Source organism: Betta splendens, chromosome 9 (genome assembly GCF_900634795.4).
Source record: "Betta splendens chromosome 9, fBetSpl5.4, whole genome shotgun sequence".
Lineage (NCBI taxonomy): Eukaryota > Metazoa > Chordata > Actinopteri > Anabantiformes > Osphronemidae > Betta > Betta splendens.
The window spans coordinates 2,977,636-2,994,584 of record NC_040889.2 but is presented as its reverse complement, the minus strand read 5'-3'; the positions used below and the strand labels follow the sequence as shown (position 1 = coordinate 2,994,584).

General features: G+C 40.7%; 2 protein-coding genes across 4 annotated transcripts in view; one reads left to right on the top strand and one right to left on the bottom strand.

The window, feature by feature from the left end:
• The window catches only part of ptprz1b (protein tyrosine phosphatase receptor type Z1b), a 45,037-nt gene extending 30,047 nt beyond the window's left edge, over positions 1-14,990 (bottom strand). Inside the window, exon 1 of one of the 2 annotated variants that reach the window (XM_029160329.3) lies at positions 14,898-14,990. The gene's annotated coding sequence lies outside the window, so the exon portion shown is untranslated. The remainder of the gene's footprint in view (positions 1-14,897) is intronic. The other variant, XM_055511340.1, reaches the window with a different exon arrangement.
• On the top strand, positions 11,428-16,603 carry LOC114861403 (cytochrome c oxidase assembly factor 6 homolog). Of its 2 annotated transcripts, none has more exons than XM_041072146.2 (3): positions 11,428-11,724; positions 16,031-16,186; positions 16,293-16,603. In XM_041072146.2, exons 1-3 carry the CDS (start codon positions 11,623-11,625, stop codon positions 16,389-16,391), a joined length of 357 nt encoding a protein of 118 aa, XP_040928080.1. In that variant the 5' UTR covers positions 11,428-11,622; the 3' UTR covers positions 16,392-16,603. The 2 variants fall into 2 exon arrangements, with proteins under 2 accessions (XP_040928080.1, XP_029016389.1); XM_029160556.3 differs by lacking the exon at positions 11,428-11,724 and adding an exon at positions 15,717-15,877.
• Positions 16,604-16,949: the final 346 nt, after the last annotated feature.

The window sequence follows — 16,949 nt, the reverse complement described above, 5'->3', positions numbered from 1 at the left end:
ACAACATTGAGATATGGTGGAAATAATGTCAGTTGTTTTTGTGACGTTAATAAACAGGTGAATCAACGCTTAATGCTATGGCTGTAAAAAGGCAAAAAAACATACTTGTTTAAATGTGTTTAAATGACAATTGTAAAATTGACAGATTTTCTTCAACATGTTTTGTTAGCTGTTTTGTTTTATTGAGTTTTCTTTATAGATTGTATGTGGTTCATAATATATCCACTATCTAGACTATAATCACAATAACATGTTTCAAACGGTGATGGGAAAGTGTGTGCTGCAGCAGAGAAGACACCGAGCAACTGTTTTGGAAAAACCACGGCAATGTAGCAGCTTTTTTAAAAGGTAAGTCAAAATTACTTAAAAACATTAGTAGATTGTTGGTCCATGCTTATGTTCGAACTGAAGTGTCCTTAACGGAATTTTCTTACTTTGGTTCAAATATGCAGAATTGCTTGTTTGTTTTGATTTTTGTCCTTAGATGCTCTCATCACAACTTACATGTATGATACTACAACATCGAATGTATAAGAGAGGTTGGGTGGTGGTGGAACAAAGATGGACCTTTAAGTGTTTCTGTTCCACTTTGTCTTCCAGCAATCAGGTGGTGCTGTTTTACCCAGTGTTTGCCCTGTTTGTTCATTTGTGGTGTCATATGATTTCCGCGTTTGGTTTCCGTTTGTAATGCCAGTAACTTGTTTCACACAAGTGGGATTAGTTTGGTAAGTTAGTTTGATTTATGGTTACGTATTGTCAGTTTCAATATCAATTTTGACAGTGTAAGTTGCAATAATGGTGACGCTATAATTAACTGACTTAAATGTTATCTTTCCATTTTTTATTTGCATATTTATTGGGTCTGTATTTATTTAATGTTCAATGCTGGTCTGGAACAAAGTTTTGTTCAGTCCGAACATATTTTATTGGCACACAAAGGAAACCATGTGGAAGAAAGCGGCAGTATAAGACAAGATGATATAGTTACACAGTGTTTGTTTTGGTATATTTGACGTTTCCATTTCCATGTGTGCAGCCAGTGAGGTAGGATTCTTGAGGTAGGACGACCTCTCCTCTTTGGACTCCTTAGCTCCCTGATCTGAGCTTCCATAGATTCCGTTTCACCTCTGTACTCCAGCAAAAAATATTGCAGGTTCTGCAACCAGTCTCTGCACCTTAGTCTGCTCTCTCACAGTTTGGTACACAGCCACGTTGTAACCGGTTTTGTTGCAATTTCAACATTTTCATCTTTCAAAATCAATAGTTATTTCAACATAAATGCAACGTTGATAAAAAAAAAACATAAATCAACATACAGTAAATGCAACGTTGATAAAAAAAAACATAAATGTAACGTTGACGATCAACCATAATGCAGCGTTGAAATACCCATCAACGTTGATTCACCTTTGAAAATCTAAATATAATCCAATGGTTATTCAACCATAATTATAATGTCTCAACGTTGAAGTGCCTGCTGGGTGGTAATACAGTAGCTAGGTAATGTGGACAACATTATCAGTATTAAACCATGACCAAAAGTAAATCCACCAAAACATTCATGTTTTAGTTGATTTCAACTTAAACTGTTTTAACATAGATTTGCAAATAGAAAAGAGGCTTAATGGATACATGTTTATATCATCTACTGTAACAGCCTGTCTGTGCCAATTATTTTATATACAATTTGATAAAGCTACCCCCTTACATAGAAAACAGAGGGACAAAAGAGCAGGAGTCACACAGAATAAGATTAAAAAACTCTATGTTATTAAAGCAACATGAATAAATAAAACTCAAGTGGGATGAATCAAAGCACCCTTTTTTGATCTTTTGTTGCACACAGAGAGACCAAAAAACCTGTCCTCTGTGAAGATGAAAGCCCTGTGCTGAGTCAGATTTAGGTCACGGACAACCACTGTACCTTCGCATCCCCAACACTAGGTCTGCCTGTGCTTTTGTTGTTAAACCACTGAAGACATACAGTGCAGTCAAAACAAACCCCTTTTGTGTCATCTGCTAAATGTTGCATGTATGAACATTTAATAAAGCTTGATGTTCACACTCACTGAACTCATTTCTCTACCCTATTCCTACAAACAGCATACTGTGTGTTGCTTTATTTCTACTTAATGAGAGAAAGAAAGTGATATTAGGGAAAACTAAATCCAAAGGACTGCAGAAGAGCAAAGTATGAAAAAATTGATGAACCAGAGAAAAGCAGATATTCCACAAAATAAAATTAAGATCGAATCGAAATTAAAGTAAACTATGTGGCTGTGGCTCCAATAATGACTTCATTAATATCACACTGTGAAGAGTCTTAATCTAATTTGCCCGTAGCAACTCTGCGTGCAGCCCACACAGACTCGCACGCACTGCAGAATTTAAAACCTGAAAATGTTTCATTCATTCAATTAAGCTGGTTAACTATTATTGTCTTGAGGTGCATTTTATAGTCTTTCTAACAACTTGGTGTCCGCATTTACCCCAGCAATCATTGAGGCCAGTTAGCAGATGTATCCTGATGTGGCTCCTTTAAACACCTCAGCAATTTACTCGTACTAATGGAAACCAGCTGCTTTTGGAAGGCAGTTCACAGCCCTGCCTGCTTCTTAGCTATCCCCTGAGCCAATCTACATATTCATGGATAAAAATAAAAAAAAAATGGAAACTGCTAGTTGTTGTTGGGCATTTTGGATCAAACAGGTAAGACTTGTTCAATGTAAAAAGCAGAAGATTAAGGTGGCGACATACTACAGTACTGCACAGACGAAAAGAGACAGTAGTGCTTAGCTTTACTTACAGCTTTATTCAGCTTTAGTAGACTAGATGGTGATGAGACATCAGTTATTCAGACTAGCCAAGCATAAAGCTCACAGCTGAATCCCTGTATTATTCCACTCATCTGCACTCTGTCTGCTCTGCTGGATTTACTGGAAGGCTTTAGAGATCAGACACTAAAGGTGTAGGTGACTGCAACAGTCTATGGCTGGTGCTTCATTCACACAAAAAATGTCAACAGGTAAATCATTTGCCAACCGAGGTCAGTTTTATCCTGACACATTAAAATGTCTGAAACTGCTGTAAAAAAGTTTATTGGTTTCCAGGTGAGTCTGTGTCAAAAATCATCAGCCCTGCAGTTATTGAACTATGCCCCCGTGTTTTAGCCAGCGCAAGTCTGGCTGTCAGCAAGACAGAATAATGAAGCAGAACAAAACATCAAATGACGATGTGTGTCAGCCAAACAGCTGATACTCTCACTACGAGTCGCTGAAGTGCCAGTTGCTGAGAATAATTTACGACAAGAGCGCCACTCATCTTATGCACGAGTACTATAGGAAGATCATTGCTTCTCACTTAGTCATTTAGGTTGGTGGTAATGTGTCTACCATGGCAAAGGGAGGCATTTCCTAACAGGAATAAACCAAACTAAATGAAGCCATCTGCTGCTCTTATGCTAATATTTAGGTTTGAACACTGTACGGTAATATAGGTGTTCAAGTCTGTAATTCATTGTGTCACATACTTTTTTCATTCACCTTTTTCAAATACTTCAAGTTTTTATGCACAAATCAAAATTTATCATTAAAACTACACCATCTTCATCTATATCTATCCATAATTTAGCATCAGCTCATTCCCTTGACTTCTCATGTTTGATCAATTCCCAGAGATGGGGCATGAGGTTATTACTGTCTGTACAATAGACATGGGAGTTTGTGAAGCTACAGTAGGATCATTTCTTTGGTTTGCAATTTCAAACTACATCTATTACATACCATAAATGTCCTTCGGGGAAGAGGATGCTGCAAGGAGGATTCAATAGGGCCAACTGTGAGTTATTAGTGTTGGAATAAGTGAGACAGTCCCGGTTGAATTCTAATGAATAGTAGAGTTTTGGATTACAGGCCTCCTGGGGCTGATTTAGCCTGAATCCCTGAGATGAGGGAATTGGTATCAACCGCATGCGCTGCTCCTGGTTTTAGCCTATAAAAGGTTCTTCTACATAACCCCGCTCCATCATCCTAACTGCTTATCTCCAAGGGTCATGGGGTTGTCGGGACCTATCGAAGGTTGAGGGTTCCAGTCTATCACTGCGCTGACATATATAGACAACCATTCACAGCTACATAAGCAATTTAGAGTCTAGAACCAACTATGAATTAAACGGTTTTGCTAAGTGAAAGAAGGGCTAACAACCACTGAGTACAGGAAGCCCATTTCATAATATATGGCACCTGTTTGACCTCAGTGACACCAACACACAGTGGTGCTGCAGTGGCACATGCCTCTAGGGACCAAACTATAACTTATATAGCATTCAGCTGTGTTAAGTGTCAGCTGGTTAAATTAGTGTACATCTCTGCTGTTGCACCCTGTCTCTCACTTCTTCTGTCAACTTCCAGTATCTTACTCTGTCAGCTGCTGTCTGATGTGTTGTTTGTCACATTAGACATTATGCAAGACTATTAGCAGAATTCTGCAAAAACGCACCAGCCCACATCATCCATTAAAAGTCCATGTAATGGCTGGAAATATATCAGCGGCCCACAATAATTGACCATTAATTAAATCCTGAGTTCTTCTGCTGTCATCACTTGGTGAGTAATACATAAATATACTGCTATTTTCCATTGTGCAGTTTTAAAAATCACAATGTTGCCCACATATATACAGTACAGTACTGTATATACAGAACCGCAGGCTTTTTAGTAACCTTTATTATCCTTCTGTCACCCACTGCTAATGCTGCAACATGGAAGATGTCCCACATTCATCTCTGAATGAACGAAGCCTCACAGTGAAGTCCAGCATCACAGGTTATGAGTTAATGAGATTAGGCTTCGTATTAAATAGAGGATATTGTCTTTGAGTGCTAAACAAGCCAAGCTTTGTTCCGCTGGGACTCGACTGCATTAAAGCTGCAATATAAAACCTTATCAGACAAGACTATCGCTGGAATCTGTGTGTGTGTGTAGCAGAGTCTGAAGTTTCTTGCGAGTGCGTGCGTGCGTGCGTGCGTGCGTGCGTGCGGTGACCGTGAGAATTTGGGGCCCTGTGTTGGAGGTGGTAATACAGCTGAACAGCTGGGGGGGTTTAAAAAGACACTCATGCGCGCACACACATACAGTGTAAGGTAACACTCAGTCCTGTCCAGCCAGATGGGGTATCGCATGGTCCTTTACAGACCGTTGGCTCCAAAAACTTCTAATAAAACCAAACCGTTGGGATATTTAAAACGCTGTTCTGCTTCAACCTGACACACAAACACTAACTCACAGATTGCAAATCTTCTGCTACATCTTGACAAATGCTATTCATCTTTCTGTTCTTTTCGTAAACAATAATTTTCTAACAATTTGGTAACGATGCTCTCAGCAGTATCTAATGTGACTTCGCTTTTATCCATGGCTTTATTTTCCTCCTTTGGCCGTTCAATTCACACACCCAGATCTGGGGGTTAGAGCTCAGTGTTAATGCTGTGAATGGGCATGTGTCCTCTGCATTTCACCCTGGAGCTGACATATTTCTGATGAGCTGTGAGCTGTAGAGGCTCTATAGGAGGCCAGCATCCAATTTTTTTGCTTTGAGCTAAAGCCCAACAACAAAGGTAGGACCTATTATTTAGCAGGTAACAGATATTAATAGAGAAATGTGCTGACAAACACAAACAAATATGCATCCATTTCTCTGATACATAAGGGAAAACACTGTTATTAAAAAAGATTCATTAAAGCTGGACGTGTGACGTGAGATGACATTTAGGCCACACGCATACAACAGGAGGGAGAAGGCGACTAGAGGAAGCGAGCCAGTTGGCACTGGCTATACAGTGTAGACTGTATACTCCACTGGTAGTCATGTGTATTCTGTGCACAAAACTGATATTGTGCAGTATGATTGCACATGTCACTTGCTAATAATCTGCATACCTAGTTAGAGCGGTGACATGTACCATTTCCATCTGCTTGGCACAGATTGAGAAAAAAGATGCATGCTGCGTGCTAAGTGTATGTGATTAGTAATCCTGTAGCAGTTCACCAGAGCACAGCTGCAAACTAATACGGCATCTTCTTAGGGAAAAAGGGGGGAAAAAAAGATCTTGAAGATTTGCGTCTGAAAGCATTGATCACTCTTTCATGAGAAGCGCGAGCCTGAAGCCTACTGCTGTTTTCATCTGAGGATGAACAGAAAAAAAAGCACACGAAGATGAAAGAGAAACATCTTCCTTGAAGGCTAAAACGTGTTTTATCACTGTAGGATTTCCTGTCTCAGGATTGTACATGTGAAATAAGAAAGGAAATTAAATCAATTGGAACTAAGCTCATCTAGTTCCGATGTAATTTTTGTAAATCACTAAAATCACTTACACGTCAAGGCTGTGTGTGATTTCTCCGTATTGAAAAAACAAGTGACCGAGTTTTCCAATCAGCATTCAGCCTGAATCAGCAACGTTGCTATGACTACAGTTCACAGCGTCATGACAACAGAGGAGGCCCCAATGCTGCGTAGAACACCCTGACTTCCTGTCGGCTTCTTGCTCTGACTCTCTCAATCGCCATGGATACATAACCATGTCTTCTCTATGTTTCAGTATGGCGTCACGCCTCCAATTATAGAGACACACACTACAACAAAAAGCCAGTGCATATGTGTTTCTCAATGAAGCAAAGGCAGTCAAAGATCTTGCACACTATGTCTGCATACATACACATTAGTTTGTGTGTGTGACTAAAGGGGGTGGTCAACTGGTGGGGGTGGGGGTAATCAACTCTCAACCCATTGATTGGCCACAGCCGCAGCCCCCCTGACGGACCATCTCACTGGGAGAAGAATTTGTCCTTTGCACAATCCAGATGACTTTCCCTTCTGCTAGATGGGAATTCCACAGCCGACAAAGTGACAGACAAGCTTTTATTGACTTTGTTCGAAGGAATCGGTTCCAGTTTCCCATTAATTTCATCATGACACGAAACCTTTCTGCAGACGAAAACTGCTCCAAAAGGTCGACTTTATCTAAAAAACTCTAAAAGGTACCGCATAGTTTCAGCTTTTGAAATAGGAAGAAAGGCTTTCTCTCTTTGAACTTGCAGGGATTGCATGAACAACACACTTGAACATGCTCAAGCAAAAAGTCTCACTCTGTAATGTTCACTAATGCTGTTTTCACAATGGGTATCCAGATTTAGAATTAAGTTTTATATAAATAAAGAAATGTGTTTAACAGTAATTAGTGGCAATACATTTCTTCCACACTTGCCATCTTAAAATATCATAATAGTTATTCTATCTGATTAAAAATGTGTAAAGTCATCTTGTTAAGACTAAGGTCAGCACTTCTTTGCACTTTCTCTAAACCCCAAACTGAGTCCACATGAATCAACTGACGTTTGTAGTCTTGCATGCCCATCAGCTGGCCAGCTGAGTAGCTAGGTGCTTTCCTCTCCGGTGGCTTCACTTCTTGGTGCCAGCCTTGTAAAAACACAACAGGAGCTTTTGTGTGCGGCTACCGACAGAGACAGAAGTCCATTGTCAGCTGCTGTAACTTCAGACAGGCCTCCTCAAGTGGAGAGACTGTGGCGAGAGCATTGGCATTTTGTGGTTTCAGTAACTTATTTTCACTCTTCCGCTCCTTTTCACCTTTTGTTCCCTGTGCTCCTGCTATCCTTGGTTCCTGTCTCACGTTTACCACTGGGTATCCATCTCAATTATGTCCATCCCAAATTTGTCCAAACCTTCTCTAATATTTCCTTGTAACACTTTGACCAAATCCTCTAACAGGAAGTACTTGAAGGTCAAGGTACAGTACATTCTTTTCAGTATAGCAGCCATTAGACCAACAGAATGGTGCAGAATGGAGTAGCCAGATAAAGAAACAAATTGGATGATGCTGCAAGAACGGAGTCTAAAGTAGCCGTGTTTGCAAGTGTGCTCCTTTTTCAAGTGAGTGTGTGACATATTTGTAAAGCATAACCTAGGTACTAAGTATCTGCACACTGAACCGCTGGATTAGCTGTTCTTTTAAGAGTTATGTCAGGCCCAAGTAAAGTAGTAATTAAGAATGTAGCCAGTGTTTCTAATTGTGCCACCAAGACATGCAACCTTTAGAGGTGAAATACACTAGGCCACCTAGACCTGGATTTGCTACGTGCCCCACATCAATCGTGCTAATCTGAGTTTACCAGTTATCTCTTAGTGATGGTATAAAGAATTATGTCCTAGTGCAATGATTTAGCTAAGCAAAAGGCAGCATGAGGTAACGCAGCAGTCAGTCTCGCTTGCCTCTCCTTCTCTGATGTGACCTTGATGTGTCACAAACTTTAGAGATGATTTGGAACTTGCAGTTTAGGTGAACAGTAAGCTCCCACTTGCGTTTCCGATGGGTTCTGCTTATGTAACACGTGAAAAAAGAAACTCTCCTCTCTGGGGAATTACACTTTTACCTTTAAGCCTTCTACTAACCACAACTGATGAGTTTAGCAAACGACAGAAAAAGCCTCTCAAGTGGCATAAGTGTTTTAGCAAGTTGAATTTCCTGTCCAGGCTGCTCAGCATCAAAAGCATCTGGCTGTCCTCATGGCACCGACCGGCTCTAAAGCAACTGTGACCGTGCACTGCCACAGTAGGAGCAGACTGCAGCTAAGTGGATTAAAGAAGAAGCGTACTTATGAATGAAAGGCTTTAGATGGAGGCCAGACAAGAGAGGGGAGGAGACAGAGGGACGGGAGAAAAAATATCAGAGTAGAAAGCAGCCAATCAATTATTCAATGTAACATCTGTGTTTTTTAGCAATGTCAACACAGTGGAGGCTACAACTGTAATCTATAATCACACTCAATGCAATCAAGATTTGTGCAGGGCACTGTGCACATTAATGAGGTCTACAAATTAAAAAACATTTAGCCTCATTGTAAGGGTAAAAATATTAACATTACAACGAGACATTTTAGAATAAAACTTTTTATTACAATAATGTCTTCAAAAATGCTAAAAAAGAAATCTGATTATACTTTTTTGGCTTTAACCAGACAGTTAAGAAGGCTTTGGAAAATCTTGCTAACAAGATTTATTTCCCCCAGTAAAGACTCTATTTGGCTGGTCTACAGAGCTTGACTGTGTGTGTTTATGTACGCTATGCTGTGTGTGCGAGTCGGTGTACTTATGCGTATGTACATCGGGACACACATAATCTTATTTCAAAATATCACAAAAGGTCACGAGCGTGAAGCTGAAGCTACTGTAGATGAAAGAAAACAATCATGAAGACATAAAAGAAGAGTTATAAAAAGGCATAATTAAATACATCTGGTGGATATGGTTGGGGTGCAGTTTGGCAGAAAATGGGTACTGTCTGACGTTGAAGCAAATGTCAATGTTAAAGTTAACAGATGATTTGTGGGGTGTCATATTTTAGGTTAAGGGAAAAACTCTCTTATAAGGCTAACAATGATGCAGTGCAGTTAATACCAGCTGAAATTCTACTGAAGTAACTTCTATAATTTAATGAGCATCTGACTGTTTGGCCGCACTGCTTTGTTTATATTAGTTAGGTGATAGTCTTGATGTATACATTCAGCTTGCTACAGAATGTGTGGCAGTATGGTACGAAGGCGGCCAGATGGTGCCCCGCAAGGAGAACATATGATCACTGAACTCATACTAATTGTTACATAATGTATGTTGGCCTATGTTGACAAGGTTTTATTTACAACAGGAAGATTAGTAGTTTTAAATTCAATATTGTGCATAAACTCAGACTTCATGGCACCTAGAGATTCATATGTTTCAACAAAATTGAAAGACACTTAGACTCAAGCAATAACAATAAACAATAATAATACACAGTCAATAATGAAATACTGAATGCATAGACATAGCAATATGCATGCCCACAGCCACTATTTCCTTTTGAAATGTCCACATGAATGACAGGCAGCAGGTGTGATCACCACAGAGAAGTGTATGATGTACAGGGGGAACCATGCTGTTGAAAAGCATATGGCGATGTGTTCACTGACAGCAGATATTGCACAAACAAGGCTGCAGTGAGAGCCCGAGAGTGAAATAAAGCATGCTTGTGTGCAAATTTGAGTGGTGACCAAGCATATTGTGGGACAGATGGCTGCAACATGCTCTATTTCCTTTCCCTAAAGGAAACTTTTTTTTCTCTATGTATCGAAACTACTGATTACCATATAATAAGTTACACAATGCAAAGAAAATTAATCTAACCGACTGCTGAAACATGTGACGCAGCAGCCAAACGTCATATGTGTTTGTGTCATGATGTGTGGAAAGCAAAGAAAGCTTGAAATTTTAAACATCTTAGCTCTTTGTAGCCATCAAGGGACCCAGAGATCACTTAAATCCAAGGATCTCCAAATGGACTGTATAATCAGATGGAGGTGGCTTCACTCAATGAATATCCTTCAATTGGTTGGAATTAACCCAATAAAAGTGAATTAAAGGTTTAATGTTTTAATGTTTTAATTAAAGGTGTAATGGCAGCACTCATTCGCCAAATCAATCCTTACTTGTCACAGTTACAGAACAAAAGTTACAGAACAAAAAACAGGCTTTGTCTGTCTGTTAGGAGAAACATTACCTGTAAATGGTGATGCCACACACAAGTCACTGTTTGCTGTTAACAGTTTAAGCCAGCGTTAGTGGAAAACATAAAAGTCTATTTTTTGTTTGTTTGTTTTTTGTTGGGATTTACAGGATTAGATATTTTACAGCTGTAAAAAAAAATCAACTTCACTGGCCCCTGGTGGACAGAAAATATTATCAGGTTACCGTTTTGAAACTTGGAGTATTGGAATGACGATAAAGTTATCTATGTCTATACACACTCAATGTAAAATAAAATGCATTCGCTGTCAAATGAGTGAGTTGAAATGTTAACCCAAGTATGGTATTACTCACTCAGGCCCACTCTCATCTATCTTTAAGGGGATCTGGTTTGTTTATGCGGTGGAGTGGCTGTTTTACCATTTACATTTCCAAATGCCAGGTCCTGGATGCCAGAATAAAAATGAAGACATCGCGCAATAAAACAATTAAGGTGATTTCTGAGACGTTCTGTAGGCTATAAATTATGTAATTGACGTTGTTTGCATAAGAGCTACGGTCGATTTCAAACGGATAGTCGGCATCAATTGAAAATATCGCTCATGCGGAAATTGAACGTCTTGAAATAAAAACTATAAAGTCATAGAATTACATGGCAGAGTTGAACCAGCACTGGCTGTAATGTGCCGTTAAAACCAACACATGGGTCATAAACGGGAAGATTTCAAAACGAAACGCGCAGCTAGTCGGGGAAAGGCGCATTTACGCTAAACGACGCTGTTGAGTAAGTTCAACAACCGTCGTGGGAGCAGTTGACGAGAGCATGGGCAGAGAAATCCGTGCATCTTTACTCAAGAGACACGCGGACAAATATTCTGCGGGAGAATGAACGTCGCAGGCGTGTGTTTCATCAAACGACACGTGCATGTAAAAAAATCACGTTTTATAATCGCATCTTTTAGAAGATGCGCTGATTATCCGAGAGAATAGGGACACAGCTCAATCTTTGGCAGCGTCCAGAGCATCGCATGTCAGCACCACAGTCAAATGGGGATTCTGTTCTTTGCCAGTTTCTTACCGATTTGGCAGAAAAGGAGCAGCCGGGAGACGAAAATATCGATCCTGGGAACCGGAGCCTCCATAGTGTCGGTAAGCGAATTACGCGTAAAGGGGCGCAATGAGCGTTTATCTGTTCGAGCGGCGACTCGAGTGCGTAAAAGATGCGCTACCAGGTCATCTGTCTTCGTCTGCTGCCTCTGTGTGGAGCGGCAAACGCCAGGCGCCCGCGACGGGGGTTGAGCTCGGCTCGGCGTGCCTCGGCTCTACTTGGTTTGGCTCGGTCTTGGTTTTGAGGAGTGCGGGCTCGCGGGCTGGTTGGATGATTACTAGACGCGCACTCGCGCATAAGAGACGGGCCGCGTGCGTGCGTGCGTGCGCCGCCCACCGCCTTCAACTGAGGCCACTGGATAGCTCCTATACTAATGCGATGATCTTACAACAGAGAAGTAGTGTCTGCAGTTGCAAACGAAGATTTACTGATTCTTCAAAGGACAATCACTGTCCATTATATGGTCAGATTATCTGGCTGTGTCATTGTCAAGAAAACATTATATTGCACCTATTTGGCTGATGTATTTTTCACCTAAAAAGGCCACACAAAGTTTTCATGCTATGCATTACTGTTAAATGCCCAGTAATGAGCTACAGTGGTTAAAAAAGGGGGTATGTGGCCTTGTAAAGTTTGGGGGCACCCCTGGCACACAAAGGCATATCCTGTTTACGTCTCAAACAGGTTTGAATCAAGTAACTCACAAACCTTTTTGAAGAACCATCATGGAGGAGCCTAACAGTACCTGCTTGTACATTTTTGTTACAAAGCAGTGAAAGGGGTTTTGGTTTGCTCAACTGAAGCAGCAATGCATAACAAAACCAAGACTGTGCATCCAACCAAGCCAGGACCGTCCCACAGCGGGACCAGTGCGTATTCACAGCGATGCCTAGATTTGCCAACGGTGAAGCTACGAGTTTCCCATGAAGTACACAATGGCATAGTACTGCATGTGTGTGTGCGTGCGTGCGTGCGTGCGTGTGTGTTCGTGCGTGCGTGTGTGTGTGTGACTTGTAGGAGAGAATGAGTGGCGCTTCACAAGCAACAGGCTTTAGGGGGGCAAAAACACACAAGTGTGGTCGCTTAGTAATTCTTGTACGTGTGTGTGTGTTTCAGAGAAAAAGAGAAAGAGGGACAGGCTTCCATCACACAATAACAGGCTGCTCTTGTTACTCTATGTGCATTCATTTGCATAAATTAAGAGAGATAATCCCCTTTAATTCAGGCGGGAGCCTTATTTCACTTGTTGGACCAACATTTTTTTGAATGCTTGAAACAATATCTTCTGTGCGTCTGTGCTTTCGGGATTTAAGCGGCTAGGGAAGGCAGTATGTCAATGGTTAGTCCCCACGTAAATGTGAAACATGACTGTGTGTGTGTGTGTGTGTGTGTGTGTGTGTGTGTGTGTGTGTGTGTGTGTGTGTGTGTGTGTGTGTGTGTGTGTACATTGCATGCATTCAACAGCAACAAAAAACCCTGCTTCCATTTTACAGTGTATAAAAACTACACAAAGAGAAAAAAACACAAAAACTGAAAGCCAAAACAACATCATCCCAATAAAAGACGCATAGTCACACTCAGAGCCAGTCTGTGCTGCGACAGGTGTAAAGGCCTGAGTTGTGTTGCGCATTATCATGATGCACCGTCGCCTCCTGCACATTTTCCAGAGCTTTTTTTATCCCGTGTGGAAAGCTGGCAGCTATGGATTATGGATTACGCGTTTGCTCTCTTTCCTCCCTCTGACTTCCCGCTCATCCGCCACAAGTGGAACATAATGTAAAATGAGTTCAACTGTGTCGGCCACTGTTCGAGCTTTAGGGCCAGCTCTCTTCATCATTCTGAAACAATCTGAATCTTTGGATTTGACCAAGTGAATCTGAATCAACATCAATCGACATCAATAAAGATAATTTGAAAGTCCTTAGGGAAATGATCAGTGTAAACATAGATGTAAAGAAGAGACAAAAGTTTTTAACAGTCTCAAAACCAATGAAGATATCGCAATATCCCCTTTATCCACCTTTGTTTCCATGACACTGGCGTTCTGACTGGACAAAAATATTGACTTCCAGCCACGGTGACTGGAGGTCAGTATCCCGGACACCACTGAGCTGACAAACACTGGTCGATGCGCTGTGTGTGTACTACTGTCAAGATGCCATTGGTGGTCAATGTCATAGTTGTGGCACAAGCATGAAAATACTGCAGCAATGGCTTAAGGATACCAAACCATAGAAGGCCTTCTAATTGACATATCCTCTAGAGAGAATCTCACATTAGTAATCAATAAACACGTAATCATGCAGAATTGTTATGCCTTAATGATCCTCTCTCCTCTGGCAGTGAGAAAAAAAAATCAAAGAGCTTGGAATCGGACATCGGAGAGCAGAGTAATGTCATGGCTGTCCTTTATCGTCGACATCAACATGGTTTGGAAAACATTTACGAGCAGCCTGTCAGTTTCTGTGTGTTCCTGAGAGTGACACTGAAAGGGAGCAAGTGTGTGTGTTTTGGCCTTTTTACAGGATGTGTGTTTGCCCTGGCATTTACCTTTCTGGCATACTAAAGGTGCCGCAGACCTTAAAGTCACACGACTCATCTCACACTTGAGACAGTCCTGTTAGCATGAGAAGAATGAGGTTTAACATTACAAACTCTGGCCGTCTTGCTATTTACAGTACTCGGGTACTACATAATTACATCCCACAGAACATGGCGAAAAATGGAAGCGGTGATATCCAACATACATTACTCACCATTTTGGTAAGTCATAATATTACAACAGACTCCATTTCCACAATATTAATTAGGCACATTAACATTTTAAAATGGCAAACCTTGATTAGCGTCATTAAAACTGCATTACAATGTGATAACAGGGACTTTGGGGAAAGAATAAAAGGTGACAGAAATGCACTTTCACTAAGGTTTGCAGGAAAGAACCTGTGAGAACTTAACTTGGCACAAACAATATTTAAACTTGCCTTTGTGAAACTACCTTGGTGCTATCATGTATACAGCAAGATCATGCTTTATTCCAAACGCTCGTCAACAGAAAACTTTTGTTTAGAACCTCTACGGTGGAGCATAGTAAAGTGAGAACACTCTTTTACAATGAGCTACAATGTGTCACGTGAGGCGAGTCTCTGACGCAGTCAGAGAGAAACACTCGAACCCCAAACACATGCAAAGGGTGACAAACACTTACACTAACCTCACCCAGAGCTTTGTTTTACTCCCTTTGGTCCACGCAGGCCCACATATCGAGATGGATTTCTGCTGGACGCCATGGCAACCACTGGCGCTATTTTCCATCACCATGTCTGAGGGAGAGATGAGAAGCAAACCTCATCTTACTCAAGGCTGATCTGTGCCACGAGTAATGGATACATCCACACAGATTGGTACAGTTACTGTGCAGGGATGAAAGTTGTTATATTTTATGAAAAAAGTACAGCACAAGTGTACAAACTTTACAGTACTGTAACAATAAAATCACAATATTGTAATCAGAGTGCAGACTTACTCTATTCTATTAAAGAAATTCAGCAACTTCTACTCTATGATGTCAAGGAATTGAACAGAAACTTTGATGATAATATACAGTACATTACATTCATTTTCTTGAATGACTGCGCGCGCGCACTCACACACACACATTAGCTAAATATTAATAGAGAACATTAAAAACAATTAACAAAAGATTTTCAAGATTTTATGTAGCATGTCATTGAATTTTTGTTAATTTAAAGGTATTAATTTACATGCTATTGGTCGTTTACTACAATAAAGTGTAATGAATGTTCACTTTCGGTAAAACGATTAGCACAATAACCGCAACGTTAAGTAACCAGTGCTCACCTGTTATACAACTTAACTAAGAGGCTACAAAGTGGGAAAAGGCGTGGACTAAAGAGCTCTGACACGGTATAACATTAAGCGTTTAGTGTGCTTCATTGATAAACGCCCTAAAAAAGTTTGCATTACCGTGGTCTTTAATCCAACTGCGCCACCAGCTGGAGCGGTTTGCTGCATACGTCAATACGTCATCGGTCCGCGACGAGGAAGCGCTGCTGTGCGCGTCCTTCACTGTTGTAATGCCAGAAGCGATACATACACGGCCCAACGGTGTTTTTGTGTCATTTGGAATTTCTGTGGAGTGACACGGAGGAGTTATTGGAAGAAAGAAATCCGGTGGGAGGGTTCAACTTAACTTGCATTATTTTATTACAAATTACAAAGCTTGATAGCAACTGTCAGCTTGTACCTGGTGTCACGATTACTGCAGGTTGCAGCGTAGTATCACACTGAACAATGTGACTATAATGGTCTTACAATTGCTTTTAGAGTCAAGAAGCAATGGCGGCTCCAAACTTAGCCGAAAGGAAGGTCTGCTGGGCCGCCAGGGACCAGATGTGGAAATGTCTGGATGATAATGATGACAAAGCTGCCCCCTGCCAGAACTTCCGAAAAGAGCTTGAAGCAAAGTGCCCGGCTCAATGGGTGAGTTACTGTATCCTTAAATTTTAATGTTAAGCGTGTGCTAACACTAAGTATTGTCTAAGCAAGCATTGCCTAATTGTTGCTCATTGTGCGTCTTTTTCAACAGGTGAAATACTTCATGAAGAGAAGAGACTTTTTGAAATACAAGGAAAAGCTGCAGACGGAAGGATTTGCATCGGCCGATGGGCCAAAGGAGACTTCGTAACCATCGCTGGGCAACAGACGTGATGCAACCTGACTGACGTTCAGTCCGGCAGAAAAGCGACAAGTACAGAACGTGGAGTAGTTTTCTACCTTTACTGAGGACACAAAGCCTGTACTGTACTTCATTATATTTATTTGTGCAGAAATTTAAAACGGAGTTAATACATAACACATTTACAGTATGCTAGGAGTTATAAATTGCAGTACAAAGCATTGTCTCTGTTTCTATGATTCCTGCATTGCATTGTTCTGTTCTCTTGCATATGTCCGTGAGATGCACCAGTGTGTGTGTGGTTCTACCTACGTTGAGTTTGAAGGATCAAGGAACAGGTTAGCTTGAAATTAATTGATTAAACAACCGTGAATTTGTATAAAGATGTATTATTTTTTGAGTGAACATACTTACCTTTTAATTCAAGGAAAGTCAAACAAAGTGGAATTAATGTTGAATACAAAAAATAATACAGTGAGTGGTTTTAGTGCCTTTTATTATGGTACATGCATGATGCTTTATCTTTACTAACTAATTTTGTCTACGATGGATATGAATAAAACACCT